General features: G+C 55.1%; 1 protein-coding gene across 1 annotated transcript in view; it reads right to left on the reverse strand.

Moving 5' to 3' along the window:
* Nucleotides 1-20,140, reverse strand: part of CFAP77 (cilia and flagella associated protein 77) — a 932,628-nt gene that overhangs the window by 164,500 nt on the left and 747,988 nt on the right. Inside the window, exon 4 of the mRNA XM_086924762.1 lies at nucleotides 841-946. Within this exon, the coding sequence (XP_086780888.1) occupies nucleotides 841-946 (106 nt within the window). The remainder of the gene's footprint in view (nucleotides 1-840; nucleotides 947-20,140) is intronic.

The following is a 20,140-nucleotide window of genomic DNA, read 5'->3' on the forward strand; positions in this document are numbered from 1 at the left end:
GCTGCAGCAGACAGGCAGAGGGGTGTTTGTGCTGCAGCAGACAGGCAGAGGGGTGTTTGCGCTGCAGCAGACAGGCAGAGGGGTGTTTGCGCTGCAGCAGACAGGCAGAGGGGTGTTTGCGCTGCAGCAGACAGGCAGAGGGGTGTTTGCGCTGCAGCAGACAGGCAGAGGGGTGTTTGTGCTGCAGCAGACAGGCAGAGGGGTGTTTGTGCTGCAGCAGACAGGCAGAGGGGTGTTTGTGCTGCAGCAGACAGGCAGAGGGGTGTTTGTGCTGCAGCAGACAGGCAGAGGGGTGTTTGTGCTGCAGCAGACAGGCAGAGGGGTGTTTGTGCTGCAGCAGACAGGCAGAGGGGTGTTTGCGCTGCAGCAGACAGGCAGAGGGGTGTTTGCGCTGCAGCAGACAGGCAGAGGGGTGTTTGCGCTGCAGCAGACAGGCAGAGGGGTGTTTGTGGTAAAGCAGACAGGCAGAGGGATGTTTGTGCTGCAGCAGACATGCAGAGGGGTGTTTGTGCTGCAGCAGACAGGCAGAGGGGTGTTTGTGCTGCAGCAGACAGGCAGAGGGGTGTTTGTGCTGCAGCAGACAGGCAGAGGGGTGTTTGTGCTGCAGCAGAGTGCCTCCAGGTCAGAGGTTTAAACCCCGTCAGAGCGGACACCGCCTTTATCGTTTAAAGGTCAATAATCAGAGCAACAACGGATATTCATTTATATTTATAGCGCGGAGGTCCCCCAGAGGGTTTAGGCACTATGGTAAAACACATGACTGTTATCCGTATTATTCTTATTACTATTATTGTTGTAACATATATCTTCTTATGATCGTTTTGTTGTCGCTGCTCCTACCTTCTCCTTGTGCGCGGCGCGGCGCGCCTTGTCGAACAGCCGCTGCTCCTGCACCCAGACGTCCTGGAACTTGTGCTCGATGACGTCGTAGATCGGCGTCGAAGGCCTGTAAAGAATGAGAGGCAGGTCTTAGGAGGGAGCAGACCACAGTGGATCACAGGCACGAGGCAGATCGCTGCAACCTCAGAAGAGGAGGCCAGGCAGGGCCATGACGCCAATCCATCCTGGCTGCAGGCCCAGCGAGGATGGAAAGAGCCTATTACAGGGAGGCCAGGGGAGGGCTTCGACTCTCATCCATCCAACCTGCAAACCAAGGATGGGAGGCAAGAGCCAATCAAAGGGAGGCCAAGCGAGGACCTCAACTCTCATCCATCCAACCTACAAACCAAGCGCGGGAAGCAAGAGCCTATCAAAGGGAGGCCAAGCGAGGGCTTCGACTCTCATCCATCCAACCTACAAAACAAGCGCGGGAAGCAAGAGCCAATCAAAGGGAGGCCAAGCGAGAACCTCAACTCTCATCCATCCAACCTACAAACCAAGCGCGGGAAGCAAGAGCCAATCAAAGGGAGGCCAAGCGAGGACCTCAACTCTCATCCATCCAACCTACAAACCAAGCGCGGGAAGCAAGAGCCAATCAAAGGGAGGCCAAGCGAGGGCTTCGACTCTCATACATCCAACCTACAAACCAAGCGCGGGAAGCAAGAGCCAATCAAAGGGAGGCCAAGCGAGGACCTCAACTCTCATCCATCCAACCTACAAACCAAGCGCGGGAAGCAAGAGCCAATCAAAGGGAGGCCAAGCGAGGGCTTCGACTCTCATACATCCAACCTACAAACCAAGCGCGGGAAGCAAGAGCCAATCAAAGTGAGGCCAAGCGAGTGCCTCAACTCTCATCCATCCCACATACAAACCAAGCGCGGGAAGCAAGAGCCGATTAGGGAGGCTAAGCGAGGGCCTCAACTCTCATCCATCCCACATACAAACCAAGAATGGGAGGCAAGAGCCGATCAAAGGGAGGCTAAGCAAGGGCTTCAACTGTCATTCATCCGACCTACAAACCAAGCACAGGAAGCAAGAGGCGGTCAAAGGGAGGCCAAGCTAGGGCTTCAACTCAACCATCCCACATACAAATTCAGTGCAGAAGACAAGAGTTGATCAAAGGGAGGCCAAGTGTGGGCCTCAATTCTCATCCATCCGACCTACAATCCAAGCGCAGACAGCAAGAGGCGATCAAGGGGATGCCAAGCTAGGGCTTCAACTCATCCATCCCACATACAAATTAAGCACAGGAGGCATGAGTCGGTTAAAGGAAGGTAAAGCAAGAGCCTCAACTCGCATCCATCTAACCTACAAACCAAGCGCAGAAAGCAAGACCAAATGAGGACCTCAACTCTTATCCATCCGACCTACAAACCAAGCCCGGGAAAAAAAGTCTATCAAAGAGGGGTGAAGCCAGAGCTGCAACTCTCATCTGTTTGACCTACACACCAAGCGTGGAGAGCAAGAGTCGATCAAAGAGAGGGTAAGCCAGGGCTTAAACTCTCATCCGTTCCACATACAAATCAAGTGCAGAAGACATGAGTCGATAAAGGTAGGCCAAGCAAGGGCCTCAATTCTCATCCATCCATCCATCCTACACATCAAGGCCAGAAAGCAAGAGTAAATCAAAGGAAGGCCAAGCGGGGACTTCAGCTCTCATCCATCTAACCTACAAACCAAGTGCAGGAAGAATAGTCGATCAAAAGGAGACCAAGCCAGAGCTTCAACTCTCATCCATCCAACCAATAAACCAGGCACGGAAGGCAATAGTTAATTAAAGGGAGGCTAACCAATACCTCAACTCTCATCCATCTGATCTACACACCAAGAGCTGAAATCAAGAGTTGATCGAAGGGAGGCCAAGCCACGGCCTCAATTCTCATCTGTCCAACATGCAAACCAAGCACGGAAGGCAAGAGTTGATAAAAGGGAGGCCAAGCCAGGGCTTCAACTCTCATCCATCCTACATACAAATTAAGCGCAGAAGGCACAAGTTAGTAAAAGGAAGGCCAAGCAAGGGCCTCAACTCTCATCCAACCCACATACAAATTAAGTGCAGAAGGTACAAGTTGGTCAAAGGAAGGCCAAGCAAGGGCCTCTACTCTCATCCATCCCACATACAAATTAAGTGCAGAAGGTACAAGTTGGTCAAAGGAAGGCCAAGCAAGGGCCTCTACTCTCATCCATCCCACATACAAATTAAGTGCAGAAGGCACGAGGCAGTCAAAGGAAGGCCAAACAAGGGCCTCAACTCTCATCCATCTGACCTACAAACCTAGCACAGAAAGCATGATTTGATCAAACGGAGGGCGTCAATTCTCATCCACCCCACATACAAATCAAGTGTGGAATGCAAGAGTCTATCAAAGGTAGGCCAAGCAACAACTCTCATCCATTTGATCAACAAACCAAGCCCACAAAGCAAGAGTGGATCAAAGGGAGGCCAAGCAAGGGCCTCAACTCCAATCTATCCTTTTTGCAAAGTGCATAAGACGAAAATTGAAAAAGGGAGGCCAAGAAAGGAGCTCAACTCATCTGTCCTGCCTACAAAGAAAGGAAATCAAGACTCACTCAAAGGGAGGCCAAGTGAGGGCCTCAACTCCTATCTGTCCTACTAGCAGACATAGTGCACACAAAAACAGTCAATCACAGGGAAGCCAAGTGAGGACCTCGGTTGTCACCTGTCCTAACTGCAGACACCATGAAGAAGGCAAGAGTGAAACAGTGGGAGGGGGGACAAGTGAGGACCACAGCCCCAATCTGCAGGCACAGTGCAGAAGTCCAGAGTCAATCAAAGAGAGGTCAAGTGATAGCCTCAGTTCACATCTGTTCTACCTGCAAACACAGTGAAGAAGTCAAGCGAAGGTCTCAATACCCCTCCCTTCCAAATGTAGACACAGTGCAGAAGGCAAGAGTCAATCACAGTGAGGCCAAGCAAGGGCCTTAACACGTTAACTCATGTCCATCTTACCTGAAGACCCAGTACTGAGGCAAGAATCTGTCACAGGGAAGCCAAACAAGATCCTAAACACCCATATGTCCTATCTGCCAACACAGTGTGGACAGCAAGAGTTGATCACAAGCAACCAAAGTGCCTACAAACAATAGAACTCATTTTACACACCCTGTGCGCCGCAGGAACGTCACTTCCTGTGTGGTGCTCTTCTGCCCTTGGCTCCTCTTCTGCTTTTGGGTCCTCTTCTGCCCTGGCTCCTCTTCTGTCCTTGGCTCCTCTTCTGCCCCTGGGTCCTCTTTTGCTCTTGGCTCCTTTTCTGCCCTTTGGTTTTCTTCTAACCTTGGGTCCTCTTCTGCCCTTGGGTCCTCTTCTGCCCTTGGGCATTCTTCTGCCCCTGGGTCCTCTTCTGCCCTTGGCTCCTCTTCTGCCCTTGGGTCCTCTTCTGCCTTTGGCTCCTCTTCTGTCCTTGGGTCCTCTTCTGCCCTTGGCTCCTCTTCTGTCTTTGGGTCCTCTTCTGCCCTTGGTTCCTCTTCTGCCCTTGGGTCCTCTTCTGCCTTTGGCTCCTCTTCTGTCCTTGGCTCCTCTTCTGCCCTTTGGTCCTCTTCTGCCCTGGCTCCTCTTCTGTCCTTGGGTCCTCTTCTGCCCTTGGCTCCTTTTCTGCCCTTGGCTCCTCTTCTGCATTTCGGTCCTCTTCTGCCCTTGGGCCTTTCTCTGCCCTTGGGTCCTCTTCTGCCATTGGGTCCTTTTCTGCCCGTGGGTCTTTTTTTGCCCTTGGGGCCTCTTCTGCCCTCAGAGCTCTCTTCTGTCCTTGGGTCTTCTTCTGCCCTTGGGGCCTCTGCTGCCCTTGGGAGCCTCTTCTGCACTTGAGTCCTCTTCTGTCCTTGGGCCTTCTTCTGCCCCTTGGGCCTTCTTCTGCCCTTGGGTCCTCTTCTGCCCTTGGGTCACCTTCTGCCCTTGGGTTCTCTTCAGACCTTGGATCCCCTTCTGCCTTTCGGTCCTCTCTGCCCTTGGGTCCTCTTCTGCATTTTTGCGCTCTTCTGCCCTTGGCTCCTCTTCTGCCCTTGGGTCCTCTTCTGCCCTGGCTCCTCTTCTGCCCTTGGCTCCTCTCCTGCCCTTGGCTCCTCTTCTGCCCTTGGCTCTTTTTCTGCCCTTGGGTTCCTCTTCTGTCTAGCGTTCTCTTCTGCCCTTGGGTCCTTTTCTGCCCTTGGGTCCTCTTCTGCCCTTAAAGTTTTCTTCTGTCCTTGCGCCCTCTTCTGCCATTGGGTCCTTTTCTGCCCTTGGGTCCTTTTTTTGCCCTTGGGTCCTCTTCTGCCCTTAGAGTTCTCTTCTGCCCTTGGGTCCTCTTCTGCCCTTGGGTTCACTTCTGCCCTTTGGTACTCTTCTGCCCATGGCTCCTCTTCTGCCCTTGGGTTCTCTTCTGTCTAGCGTCTTCTTCTGCCCTGGTTCCTCTTCTGCCCTTCGGTCCTCTCCTGTCCTGGCTCATCTTCTGCCCTTGTCTCCTCTTCTGCCCTTGGGTTCTCTTCTGTCTAGCGTCTTCTTCTGCCCTGGTTTCTCTTCTGCCCTTCGGTCCTCTTCTGCCCTTGGTTCCTCTTCTGCCTTTGGTCCTCTTCTGCCCTTTGATCCTCTTCTGCCCTGGTTCCTCTTCTGCCCTTTGATCCTCTTCTGCCCTTCAGTCCTCTTCTGCCCTTCGGTCCTCTTCTACCCTTTGGTCCTCTTCTGCCCTTTGGTCCTCTTCTGCCCTGGTTCCTCTTCTGCCCTTGGCTCCTCTTCTGCCCTTGGCTCATCTTCTGTCCTTTGTTCCTCTTCTGGCTTTGGGTCCTCTTCTGCCCTTGGGTCCTCTTCTGCCCCTGGCTCCTCTTCTGCCCTTGGCTCCTCTTCTGCCCGTCGGTCCTCTACTGCCCTTGGGTCCTCTTCTGCCCTTGACTTCTCTTCTGCCCTTCAGTCCTCTTCTGCCTTGGGTCATTTTCTGTCCAGCGTCCTCTTCTGCCCTTGGGTCTTCTTCTGCCCTTGGGTCTTCTTCTGCCCTTGGGGCCTCTTCTCCCTTGGGACCTCTTCTGCCTTTGGGCCTTCTTCTTCCCTTGGATCATCTTCTGCCCTTGGGTCCTCTTCTACCCTGGCTCCTCTTCTGTCCTTGTCTCCTCTTCTGCCCTTGGGTCCTCTTCTACCCTGGCTCCTCTTCTGTCCTTGTCTCCTCTTCTGCCCTTGGGTCCTCTTCTGCCCCTGGCTCCTCTTCTGTCCTTGTCTCCTCTTCTGCCCTTGGGTCCTCTTCTGCCCTTGGCTCCTCTTCTGTCCTTGGCTCCTCTTCTGCCCTTGGGTCCTCTTCTGCCCTTGGCTCCTCTTCTGCCCTTGGCTCCTCTTCTGCCTGTGGGTCCTCTTCTGCCCTTGACTCCTCGTCTGCCCTTGGGTCCTCTTCTGCCCTTGGCTCCTCTTCTGCCCTTGGCTCCTCTTCTGTCCTTGTCTCCTCTTCTGCCCTTTGGGTCCTCTTCTGCCCTTGGCTCCTCTTCTGCCTTGGCTCCTCTTCTGCCCTTGTCTCCTCTTCTGCCCTTGGGTCCTCTTCTGCCCTTGACTCCTCGTCTGCCCTTGGCTCCTCTTCTGCCCTTGGGTCCTATGTTGCCCTTGTGTCCTTTTCTGTCCAGTGTCCTCTTCTGCCCTTGGCTCCTCTTCTGCCCTTTGGTCCTATTCTGCCCTTGTGTCGTTTTCTGTCCAGTGTCCTCTTCTGCCCTTGGGGCCTCTTCTACCCTTAGTTCCTATTCTGCCCTTGGGTCCTCTTCTGCCCTTGGGTCCTCTTCTGCCCTTGAGTCCTCTTCTGCCATTGGGTCTTCTTCTGCCCTTGGGGGCCTCTTCTGCCCATGAGTTCTTTTCTGTCCAGCGTCCTCTTCTACCCTTGGGTCCTCTTCTGTCTAGCATCCTCTTGTGCTCTTGGGTCCTATTCTGCCCTTGGGTCCTTTTCTGTCCAGCGTCCTCTTCTGCCCTTGGCTCCTCTTCTGCCCTTGGGGCCTCTTCTGCCCTTGGGTCCTCTTCTGTCCTTGGGGCTTCTTCTGCCCCTGGGGCCTCTTCTGCCCTTGGGCCTTCTTCTGCCCTTGCTTCCTCTTCTGCCCTTGGGGCCTCTTCTGCCATTGGGCCTTCTTCTGACCTTGGTTCCTCTTCTGCCCTTGGGCCTTCTTCTGACCTTGGTTCCTCTTCTGCCCTTGGGTCCGCTTCAACCCCGGGCTCTCTTCTGCCCTTGAGTCCTTTTGTGCCCTTGAGCCTTCTTCTGACCTTGGGTGCTCTTCTGCCCCTGGGGCCTCTTCTGCCCTCGGGGCTTCTTTGCCCTTGCTTCCTCTTCTGCCCTTGGGCCTTCTTCTGCCCTTGGGTCCTCTTCTGCTCTTGGGGCTTCTTCTGCCCTTGCTCCTCTTCTGCCCTTGGCTCCTCTTCTGCCCAGCATCCTCTTCAGCCCTCTGGCTCTCTTCTGCCCTTGGGTTCTTTTCTGCCCTTGTACGGCAGGGCAGTGCCTTAGAAGGGGACATTTTCTCGTCCTCTTCGGTGACATGCCCTGGTTGGGTGAACTCCGGGTTTCGACACCGCCCTGCTCTGGAATTCCTCCAGGGTTTCTATCACTTTGAACTTGCAGCTTCCTGTGACCTCTCCTTCAGGTGCCCCATCAGCAGCTCGAAGTCTCCTGGAACGGGTGAGATCACCATTGAGGGGAGGGGCTTCCTCGGAGGCATCATGCGAGCCCTGTGAGGGTCGTCCGTTCACTGATCACAGGGACCCACAGCTGCGCACCCAGAGAGAGAGGGGCCACCGTCCTCTCTACCTGGGCTTAGAAGAATGACAGGGGTGGGGGGTGCTTGGGTTAAAGATCCGTTCAGTCACCCCTATACCTGCCTCATGTCTGAGAGATGTGAAGGGTGCATGCAGACACCCGTATATTATCGGGTTGACGTGTGGGGTCGGAGTGCATGTCTGGAAGTGCAGGCTAGAGTTCACAGGGTCCAGCACGTATGGGAATGTTCACAATATTGTCTGGCTTTGTGCAAGGCTACTTGGGCCCATTTTGGACCGAGTGCCCTCGTGCTCGATTTCCGGCCTGCTCCAACATTCATGTGGGAAATGGGGGGCCTTTACCTTTTACAGAAGCGACATCATCTTTGCAGAGTGTTAAAACCCTCCTCCCCCCACCCCCCAACTCTTCCTACTATGATCCGAACTTCTGAAAAACTTGCCCCATACCCAGTGCTGTTTCGCCTGGACCAACTCCACCGGCCGAGCAGTCGCTACAGTTGGACACGTCCCCTGCACACCCTGACAGGGATACTGTATCCCGGCCCTGAGGCGCCTAGAAGGCTGCCTGTCTGCTTACAGGGGGAAGGAGCAGGCCAGCCCTATAAAAAGAGTGTTGGTCCAGGGAGTGGGGTTATGTAAAATGATGGGGCCCCCTGCAGAGTACGATGAGGGGCCCCTGAGTCTCCCATATCTCATCCATATCCATTGGTCTTAGGCTAAGTGGAGGTCCCCTGAAGGGTTGGGGTCCCCCGAAGGACTGGGCCCCATGAACAGCCGTCTGTAGCCCACAGGGGCCTGTGTGATGTCCCTCCCTCAAGCCACCCCCAATGATGAGGCAATGTCAGTGCAACAGTTCACTAAGCATAGCGCGCTCTGCGTTCTCAGATCCTGCTCCCCCAAACACAAGGACAGCCTCGGAGAGGCGGCGCCCGAACTCCCCCTGTCCCAGCCGCCTCCTCCCTAAAGACGGCTCCTCTGCCGTCCACACTCAAAGCAGTTCACTTTGTTGTCTGCTCGCCACATCTCATGAAATCACTGACCCCTGAGACCACGCCCAGCAGCTTTGGCGTGGAGGGCCCCGGGAGCAGACACAACATAGCATCACATTAAACCCACCCACAATAAACATTCTGTGGGGGGGCGTTTCATCAGTCACAGTAACACTGCTCTCAGGTGAGACTGAAGGCGAGGATTGCAGACAGGCCCTAAGCAGAGGTGCTCTAAGGCGCCCTTTAACCTATGCACGTCACAGAGAAGCAGCAGACCCGTCACCATGCATGGCTCCTGTATGAATATTCACATTATAGGATTGAATGATGACCCAACAATGATCCATACGGTTAAAAGGCGTGGGCTGCACATTGCGTCCACTCATCCCTGCGTGCAGTAATGAAACTTAGGTATAGGGGCCAGTGGCGTAACGCAGAACGATGGGGCCCCTGCAGAATGTGGCGAGGGACCCCGGCGTCTCCCAGATCACAGACATTCATTGGTCTTGGGCTCCATGGGGGGGCCCTGCAGAATGTGGCGAGGGACCCCGGCGTCTCCCAGATCACAGACATTCATTGGCCTTGGGCTCCATGGGGGCCACTGCGGAATGTGGCGAGGGACCCCGGCGTCTCCCAGATCACAGACATTCATTGGCCTTGGGCTCCATGGGGGCCACTGCGGAATGTGGCGAGGGACCCCGGCGTCTCCCAGATCACAGACATTCATTGGCCTTGGGCTCCATGGGGGCCCCTGCGGAATGTGGTGAGGGACCCCAGCGTCTCCCAGATCACAGACATTCATTGGTCTTGGGCTCCATGGGGGCCCCTGCGGAATGTGGTAAGGGACCCCGGCTTCTCCCAGATCACAGACATTCATTGGTCTTGGGCTCCATGGGGCCCCTGCAGAATGTGGTAAGGGACCCGGCGTCTCCCAGATCACAGACATTCATTGGTCTTGGGCTCCTTGGGGGGGCCCTGCAGAATGTGGTGAGGGACCCCGGCGTCTCCCAGATCACAGAGATTCATTGGTCTTGGGTTCCATGGGGGCCCCTGCGGAATGTGGCAAGGGACCGCGGCGTCTCCCAGATCACAGACATTCGTTGGCCTTGTGCTCCATGGGGGCCCCTGCAGAATGTGGCAAGGGACCGGGGCGTTTCCCAGATCACAGACATTCATTGGTCTTGGGCTCCATGGGGCCCTCTGCAGAATGTGGGAAGGGACCCCGGCGTCTCCCAGATCACAGACAGTCATTGATCTTGGGCTCCATGGGGGGCCCCTGCGGAAAGTGGCGAGGGACCCCGGCGTCTCCCAGATCACAGAGACCCCATGGGGTCCCCTGCAGAATGTGGTGAGGGACCCCGGCGTCTCCCAGATCACAGACATTCATTGGCCTTGGGCTCCATGGGGGCCACCTGCAGAATGTGGCAAGGGACCGCGGCGTCTCCCAGATCACATTCATTGGTCTTGGGCTCCATGGGGGCCCCTGCGGAATGTGGTAAGGGACCCCGGCGTCTCCCAGATCACAGACATTCATTGGTCTTGGGCTCCATGGGGGCCCCTGCAGAATGTGGCAAGGGACCGCGGCGTCTCCCAGATCACAGACATTCATTGGTCTTGGGCTCCATGGGGGGGCCTTACAGAATGTGGCAAGGGACCGGGGCGTTTCCCAGATCACAGACATTCATTGGTCTTGGGCTCCATGGGGCCCCCTGCAGAATGTGGCGAGGGACCCCGGCGTCTCCCAGATCACAGACATTCATTGGTCTTGGGCTCCATGGGGGGGCCTTACAGAATGTGGCAAGGGACCGCGGCGTCTCCCAGATCACAGACATTCATTGGTCTTGGGCTCCATGGGGGGGCCTTACAGAATGTGGCAAGGGACCGCGGCGTCTCCCAGATCACAGACATTCATTGGTCTTGGGCTCCATGGGGGGGCCCTGCAGAATGTGGCGAGGGACCCAGGCGTTTTCCAGATCACAAACATTCATTGGTCTTGGGCTCCATGGGGGGGCCCTGCAGAATGTGGCGAGGGACCCCGGCGTCTCCCAGATCACAGACATTCGTTGGCCTTGGGCTCCATGGGGGTCCCTGCGGAATGTGGCGAGGGACCCTGACGTCTCCCAGATCACAGACATTCATTGGTCTTGGGCTCCATGGGGCCCCCTGCAGAATGTGGCGAGGGACCCCGGCGTCTCCCAGATCACAGACATTCATTGGTCTTGGGCTCCAAGGGGGGGCCCTGCAGAATGTGGCGAGGGACCCCGGCGTTTCCCAGATCACAGACATTCATTGGTCTTGGGCTCCTTGGGGGGGCCCTGCAGAATGTGGCGAGGGACCCCAGCGTCTCCCACATCACAGACATTCATTGGTCTTGGGCTCCATGGGGCCCCTGCAGAATGTGGTGAGGGACCCCATTGTCTCCCAGATCACAGAAATTCATTGGCCTTAGGCTCCATGGGGGCCCCTGCGGAATGTGGCAAGGGACCGCGGCGTCTCCCAGATCACAAGACATTCATTGGTCTTGGGCTCCATGGGGGCCCCTGCAGAATGTGGCAAGGGACCCCGGCGTCTCCCAGATCACAGACATTCATTGGCCTTGGGCTCCATGGGGACCCCTGCGGAATGTAGCAAGGGGCACCGGCGTCTCCCAGATCACAGGCATTCGTTGGCCTTGGGCTCCTTGGGGGCCCCTGCGGAATGTGGCGAGGGACCCTGGCGTCTCCCAGATCACAGATAGTCATTGGTCTTGGGCTCCATGGGGGCCATGCAGAATGTGGTGAGGGACCGTGGCGTCTCCCAGATCACAGACATTCATTGGTCTTGGGCTCCATGGGGGGGCCCTGCAGAATGTGGCGAGGGACCCAGGCGTTTTCCAGATCACAAACATTCATTGGTCTTGGGCTCCATGGGGGGGCCCTGCAGAATGTGGCGAGGGACCCCGGCGTCTCCCAGATCACAGACAGTCATTGGTCTTGGGCTCCATGGGGGCCATGCAGAATGTGGCGAGGGACCCCGGCGTCTCCCAGATCACAGATAGTCATTGGTCTTGGGCTCCATGGGGGCCCCTGCTGAATGTGGCGAGGGACCTCGGCGTCTCCCAGATCACAGATAGTCATTGGTCTTGGGCTCCATGGGGGCCATGCAGAATGTGGCGAGGGACCTCGGCGTCTCCCAGATCACAGATAGTCATTGGTCTTGGGCTCCATGGGGGCCCCTGCTGAATGTGGCGAGGGACCCCGGCGTCTCCCAGATCACAGACATTCATTGGCCTTGTGCTCTATGGGGGGGGGGGCATGCAGAAAGTGGCGAGGGACCCCGGCGTCTCCCAGATCACAGAGACCCCATGGGGTCCCCTGCAGAATGTGGTGAGGGACCCCGGTGTCTCCCAGATCACAGACATTCATTGGCCTTGGGCTCCATGGTTTCCCCTGCAGAATGTGGCGAGGGACCCCATTGTCTCCCAGATCACAGACATTCATTGGTCTTGGGCTCCATGGTTTCCCTGCAGAATGTGGCAAGGGACCCCGGCGTCTCCCAGATCACAGACAGTCATTGGTCTTGGGCTCCATGGGGGGGCCCTGCAGAATGTGGCGAGGGACCCTGGCATCTCCCAGATCACAGACATTCATGGCCTTGGGCTCCATGGGGGCCTCCTGTGCAATGTGGCAAGGGACCCTGGCGTCTCCCAGATCACAGACATTCATTGGTCTTGGGCTCCATGGGGGCCCCTGCGGAATGTGGCGAGGGACCCCGGTGTCTCCCAGATCACAGACATTCATTGGTCTTGGGCTCCATGGGGGCCCCTGCGGAATGTGGCGAGGGACCCCGGCGTCTCCCAGATCACAGACATTCATTGGTATTGGGCTCCATGGGGGGGGGGGGGGCCTGCAGAATGTGGCGAGGGACCCCGGCGTCTCCCAGGTCGCAGATATTCATTGGTCCTTAAGCTCCATTGGGGCCCCCTGCAGAATGTGGCGAGGGACCCCGGCGTCTCCCAGATCACAGACATTCATTCATTGGCCTTGGGCTCCATGGGGGCCTCCTGCGGAATGTGGCAAGGGACCCCGGGGTCTCCCAGATCACAGAATGTCCCAACTAAAAAAGCTGTTGGCCGCAGGATTGGGAGTGAGATGGTCAAGGTTTGGGTTGGACTGTTTCCATGAATAATGATTGGCATTTGGTGGGCCTCTGTCTGAAGTGGCGCATTGGGTGAAAAACGAAGGATTGGAATGTTACCTGAGCCATTTACACTGGTTAGGCTATTAGCAAGCCCTCATTACATCATCTTGTGGGTGTTTGATCGCCAGTAGTACCCCTGGAAACCTGAGACAGGCGCAGCTTTCCAATCCTGCTTCTGCCAATGTGTGAGAATTCCAAAAAGTAGTGCATTTGCATCAATTCCAGGAGTACTTCTGTGAGGGCAGATTTGCAATTTTTTGGTAAACCAGTAGCTATATGGGCCCGGTTCACAAAGGTAACTTATACGTTTGAGTAATATACACGTTTGAGCACATGTATCACTTCATGGGTATTCACAAAATCCAAAGTAGAACTTATGTGTTTCTGCCAAACTGCATTTTATTGTGAGTTTTGTAGTACTAAAAACATACTACAAAATACTCTTCACAAATTGCCCTTCTATAATAAGACTGCGAAAATCAATACTTTAGAAGTGCAGTTTGTGAATATCATTTTGTAATAGGTTTTTACTGCTCTTGGAGTTCTACAAGATGTGATACAAAATGAAGTTCCTGAACAGCCCCCAGGCCCTTCATGCAAACCCTGAAATGGTCAAGTAAACCCTAAACATGGCCTAGATTCTTGTTGTAGATGGAGCAACATTATATCTAATAAATGAAACATAAGCAGGGCTTGTGAGCCTATCCTGAGCTCGTATTTAAAAATGTGCTCATAGCCAAACGAGGCTCTGAACTAAATCCTGTGCCTAGGATCACACGTTGTGGACAAGCAGGGAGCCAGTATGCTTTCAGCGACCAGATATATATCTTGGTCTCTTTTCCTATTTTAAAGGCCACTGTTTTCTATTTTATAGGAGCACACCATACAGATTATTTTCCGGCCGCGACTTCTACTCTCGCTATCATGGACTCATGATTTTTATTATACAAAATAAGTGATCGTCATATAACTTTGGACTGACCCTGGGACTCTTTTTTACAGGGGGCTTCAGTTTTGAACATATGAAATACGGTTGGATAATTTCTGGATCATTCTGGTTCTTCAAATGTGCCCTGGGTGTTTACGACAGGGGCCTATCAGGCTATCAGTGTGCAGGGGACAACTGGTGGGTGTTGGATCGATCTGACTGGACTTGAATCCGTTACAGAATCAGCCCTGAAGAAGTCAATTGATGCAAATACACGCGACGAAACACTGTTGGCTGTGGATTGTTTTGTCGCATATCATCAACATTTTGGAAGCTGTATACTGATTGGCACTGCATTCTTGAGCATCGGAGGCTGTGTTCCTGAACAAGAAATAAAGTGAAACGAGTACAAGAAGGGACTTTATTCCTGCTGGACTTGTCATTACATTTTGAGTGCTCAGGGAGGAACTTTATTGTCGTTGTACCCCCTTCACTGAAGGGACTATTTGGGGTGGAATTGGCAGCCGACCTCTCTTCCCTTGGAGCACCGATATATTTTGCATCAAATACTTGCCTCATATTATTGTTGAGCGACCATTCATTCTGTACCTTGCCTGGGTGCCAATTTGTGTTGTTTTTCAGAGAAGCTGTCACTGCCCCCCCTCACTGTAAACTCCTGAGACGCTGTCACTGCCCACCCTCACTACCCAAGAGGTCATCACTGCCCACCCGACTACCTTGAGAAGCCGTCACTGCCCACCCTCACTGTAAACTCCTAAGAAGCTGTCACTGCCCACTCTCGCCGTAACCTCCTGAGAAGCTGTCACTGCCCACCCTCACTACCCAAAGAAGTCGTCACTGCCCACCCTCACTACCTTGAGAAGCCGTCACTGCCCACTCTCACCGTAACCTCCTGAGAAGCTGTCCCTGCCCACCCTCACTACCCAAAGAAGTCGTCACTGCCGACCCCGACTACCTTGAGAAGCCGTCACTGCCCCCCCTCACTGTAAACTCCTGAGACGCTGTCACTGCCCACCCTCACTACCCAAGAGGTCATCACTGCCCACCCGACTACCTTGAGAAGCCGTCACTGCCCACCCTCACTGTAAACTCCTAAGAAGCTGTCACTGCCCACTCTCGCCGTAACCTCCTGAGAAGCTGTCACTGACCACCCTCACTACCCAAAGAAGTCGTCACTGCCCACCCTCACTACCTTGAGAAGCCGTCACTGCCCACTCTCACCGTAACCTCCTGAGAAGCTGTCCCTGCCCACCCTCACTACCCAAAGAAGTCGTCACTGCCCACCCTCACTACCTTGAGAAGCCGTCACTGCCCACTCTCACCGTAACCTCCTGAGAAGCTGTCCCTGCCCACCCTCACTACCCAAAGAAGTCGTCACTGCCGACCCCGACTACCTTGAGAAGCCGTCACTGCTCACCCTCACTGTAAACTCCTGAGAAGCTGTCACTGCCCACCCTCACTACCCAAGAGGTCATCACTGCCCACCCCGACTACCTTGAGAAGCCGTCACTGCCCACCCTCACTGTAAACTCCTAAGAAGCTGTCACTGCCCACTCTCGCCGTAACCTCCTGAGAAGCTGTCACTGCCCACCCTCACTACCCAAAGAAGTCGTCACTGCCCACCCTCACTACCTTGAGAAGCCGTCACTGCCCACTCTCACCGTAACCCCCTGAGAAGCTGTCCCTGCCCACCCTCACTACCCAAAGAAGTCGTCACTGCCGACCCCGACTACCTTGAGAAGCCGTCACTGCCCACCCTCACTGTAAACTCCTGAGAAGCTGTCACTGCCCACCCTCACTACCCAAAGAAGTCGTCACTGCCCACCCTCACTACCTTGAGAAGCCGTCACTGCCCACTCTCGCCGTAACCTCCTGAGAAGTTGTCACTGCCCACTCTTGCCGTAACCTCCTGAGAAGCTGTCACTGCCCACTCTCGCCGTAAACTCCTGAGAAGCTGTCACTGCCCCCCCTCACTACCCAAGAGGTCATCACTGCCCACCCCGACTCCCTTGAGAAGCCGTCACTGCTCACCCTCACTGTAAACTCCTGAGAAGCTGTCACTGCCCACCCTCTCTACCCAAGAGGTCATCACTGCCCACCCCAACTACCTTGAGAAGCCGTCACTGCCCACCCTCACTGTAAACTCCTAAAAAGCTGTCACTGCCCACTCTTGCCGTAACCTCCTGAGAAGCTGTCACTGCCCACCCTCACTACCCAAAGAAGTCGTCACTGCCCAACCTCACTACCTTGAGAAGCCGTCACTGCCCACTCTCGCCGTAACCTCCTGAGAAGCTGTCACTACCCACTCTCGCCGTAAACTCCTGAGAAGCTGTCACTGCCCACCCTCACTACCCAAAGAAGTCGTCACTGCCCACCCTCACTACCTTGAGAAGCCGTCACTGCCCACTCTCACCGTAACCTCCTGAGAAGCTGTCACTGCCCACTCTCACTACCCAAGAGGTCATCACTGCCCACCCTGACTACCTTGAGAAGCCGTCACTGCCCACCCTCACTGTAAACTCCTAAGAAGCTGTCACTGCCCACTCTCACCGTAACCTCCTGAGAAGCTGTCACTGCCCACCCTCACTACCCAAAGAAGTCGTCATTGCCCACCCTCACTACCTTGAGAAGCCGTCACTGCCCACTCTCGCCGTAACCTCCTGAGAAGCTGTCACTGCCTACCCTCACTACCAAAAGAAGTCGTCACTGCCCAACCTCACTACCTTGAGAAGCCGTCACTGCCCACTCTCGCCATAACCTCCTGAGAAACTGTCACTGCCTACCCTCACTACCCAAAGAAGTCGTCACTGCCCACCCTCACTAGCTTGAGAAGCCGTCACTGCCCACTCTCACCGTAACCTCCTGAGAAGCTGTTACTGCCCACCCTCACTACCCAAAGAAGTTGTCACTGCCCACCCCGACTACCTTGAGAAGCCGTCACTGCCCACCCTCACTGTAACCTCCTGAGAAGCTGTCACTGCCCACCCTCACTACCCAAGAGGTCATCACTGCCCACCCCGACTACCTTGAGAAGCCGTCACTGCCCACCCTACCTGTAAACTCCTAAGAAGCTGTCACTGCCCACTCTTGCCGTAACCTCCTGAGAAGCTGTCACTGCCCACCCTCACTACCCAAAGAAGTCGTCACTGCCGACCCCGACTACCTTGAGAAGCCGTCACTGCCCACCCTCACTGTAAACTCCTGAGAAGCTGTCACTGCCCACCCTCACTACCCAAGAGGTCATCACTGCCCACCCCGACTACCTTGAGAAGCCGTCACTGCCCACTCTCGCCGTAACCTCCTGAGAAGCTGTCACTGCCCACCCTCACTACCCAAAGAAGTCGTCACTGCCCACCCTCACTACCTTGAGAAGCCGTCACTGCCCACTCTCACCGTAACCTCCTGAGAAGCTGTCCCTGCCCACCCTCACTACCCTAAGAAGTCGTCACTGCCGACCCCGACTACCTTGAGAAGCCGTCACTGCCCACCCTCACTGTAAACTCCTGAGAAGCTGTCACTGCCCACCCTCACTACCCAAAGAAGTCGTCACTGCCCACCCTCACTACCTTGAGAAGCCGTCACTGCCCACTCTCGCCGTAACCTCCTGAGAAGCTGTCACTGCCCACTCTCGCCGTAAACTCCTGAGAAGCTGTCACTGCCCCCCCTCACTACCCAAGAGGTCATCACTGCCCACCCCGACTACCTTGAGAAGCCGTCACTGCTCACCCTCACTGTAAACTCCTGAGAAGCTGTCACTGCCCACCCTCACTACCCAAGAGGTCATCACTGCCCACCCCGACTACCTTGAGAAGCCGTCACTGCCCACCCTCAATGTAAACTCCTAAGAAGCTGTCACTGCCCACTCTTGCCGTAACCTCCTGAGAAGCTGTCACTGCCCACCCTCACTACCCAAAGAAGTCGTCACTGCCCACCCTCACTACCTTGAGAAGCCGTCACTGCCCACTCTCGCCGTAACCTCCTGAGAAGCTGTCACTACCCACTCTCGCCGTAAACTCCTGAGAAGCTGTCACTGCCCACCCTCACTACCCAAAGAAGTCGTCACTGCCCACCCTCACTACCTTGAGAAGCCGTCACTGCCCACCCTCACTGTAAACTCCTAAGAAGCTGTCACTGCCCACTCTCGCCGTAACCTCCTGAGAAGCTGTCACTGCCCACCCTCACTACCCAAAGAAGTCGTCATTTCCCACCCTCACTACCTTGAGAAGCCGTCACTGCCCACTCTCGCCGTAACCTCCTGAGAAGCTGTCACTGCCCACCCTCACTACCCAAAGAAGTCGTCATTTCCCACCCTCACTACCTTGAGAAGCCGTCACTGCCCACTCTCGCCGTAACCTCCTGAGAAGCTGTCACTGCCCACCCTCACTACCAAAAGAAGTCGTCACTGCCTACCCTCACTACCGTGAGAAGCCGTCATTGCCCACTCTCGCCATAACCTCCTGAGAAACTGTCACTGCCTACCCTCACTACCCAAAGAAGTCGTAACTGCCCACCCTCACTAGCTTGAGAAGCCGTCACTGCCCACTCTCACCGTAACCTCCTGAGAAGCTGTTACTGCCCACCCTCACTACCCAAAGAAGTTGTCACTGCCCACCCCGACTACCTTGAGAAGCCGTCACAGCCCACCCTCACTGTAACCTCCTGAGAAGCTGTCACTGCCCACCCTCACTACCCAAAGAAGTCGTCACTGCCCACCCCGACTACCTTGAGAAGTCGTCACTGCCCACCCTCACTGTAACCTCCTGAGAAGCTGTCACTGCCACCCTCACTGCCCAAAGAAGTCGTCACTGCCCACCCTCTCTACCCTGAGAAGCCGTCACTGCTCACCCTCGCTGTAACCTCCTGAGATGCCATCACTGCCCACCCTCACTACCCTGAGAAGCCATGACTGCCCACCCTCACTGTAACCTCCTTAGAAGCCATGACTGCCCTCCCTCACTACCCTGAGAAGCCATGATTGCCCACCCTCACTGTAACCTCCTCAGAAGCCATGACTGCCCTCCCTCACTACCCTGAGTTGTCACTTCCCAAACTCACTATAACCTCTTGTGAAGCCATGACTGCCCACTCTCACTACCCTGAGAAGTCATGACTGCCCAGCTTCACTACCCTGAGAAGCCATGACTGCCCACCCTCACTGTAACCTCCTTAGAAGCCATGACTGCCCTCCCTCACTACCCTGAGAAGCCATGATTGCCCACCCTCACTGTAACCTCCTCAGAAGCCATGACTGCCCTCCCTCACTACCCTGAGAAGCCATGATTGCCCACCCTCACTGTAACCTCCTCAGAAGCCATGACTGCCCACTCTCACTACCCTGAGAAGTCATGACTGCCCAGCTTCACTACCCTGAGAAGCCATGACTGCCCACCCTCACTGTAACCTCCTTAGAAGCCATGACTGCCCTCCCTCACTACCCTGAGAAGCCATGATTGCCCACCCTCACTGTAACCTCCTTAGAAGCCATGACTGCCCTCCCTCACTACCCTGAGAAGCCATGATTGCCCACCCTCACTGTAACCTCCTGAGAAGCCATGACTGCCCTCCCTCACTACCCTGAGTTGTCACTTCCCAAACTCACTATAACCTCTTGTGAAGCCATGACTGCCCACTCTCACTACCTTGAGAAGTCATGACTGCCCACCTTCACTACCCTGAGAAGCAGTCACTGCCCACCCTCACTACCCTGAGAGTCAAGTGCTGAAGGGGTTGTGCATGCCTCAGTTTTCGGCCCCGTAGTAGGATGGACCCAAGACATCAGAAGGACACAACCCATCAGAGCACCCCCCTCTCCCACCCCCCCCCCCCCCCCCCCACCCCCAATAATGCATACAAGCCCCTGCTCTGCTTGCCCTGTGCCCGGTTGCTGGCTCCCTAACAAGGTCTGACAGCATGTTCCTATGTTATGTGAATGAGTTGCAGGTGCATATGCTTGGTGTATGATGGGTGAGACCAGAGGGCAGTACCGAATCGCTGACACATCTCCTAGGATGGTGGGTGTGCCCTTCCCCGACACACCTGTATGTGTTCTTGGGGAAGAAGAGGTAACCAGTGCTGTTTGCTGCCAGTCTCGGATGTATGTTAGAATTCCTGTATTAAGGTAGGCGTTCTGGTGACTTCCAGCTCTGCCATGCCAAGGGCTGGAGGTCAGCAGGGGGCGGGGGGTGAGGGGGCCGGCGGAAGTTACTAACAGTTGACAGGTCTGCAAGCCTCGTGCACCGATATGATGTGCCATGTCAAAACCCAAAGAAGGGACCACCCTCCACTTATTAAATTATCAATATAACCTTGATCCGAAAGGAGAGCTGTAATTCATCAAAATTCCCAAGTTAATAACTCTTTATGTAGCTCAGTTCACAAAAAGTCCACAGGCAGTTTCATATGTATCCAATGAATGCATTTTAT

The sequence above is a fragment of the Lissotriton vulgaris genome, chromosome 5, assembly GCF_964263255.1.
Source record: "Lissotriton vulgaris chromosome 5, aLisVul1.2, whole genome shotgun sequence".
NCBI lineage: Eukaryota > Metazoa > Chordata > Amphibia > Caudata > Salamandridae > Lissotriton > Lissotriton vulgaris.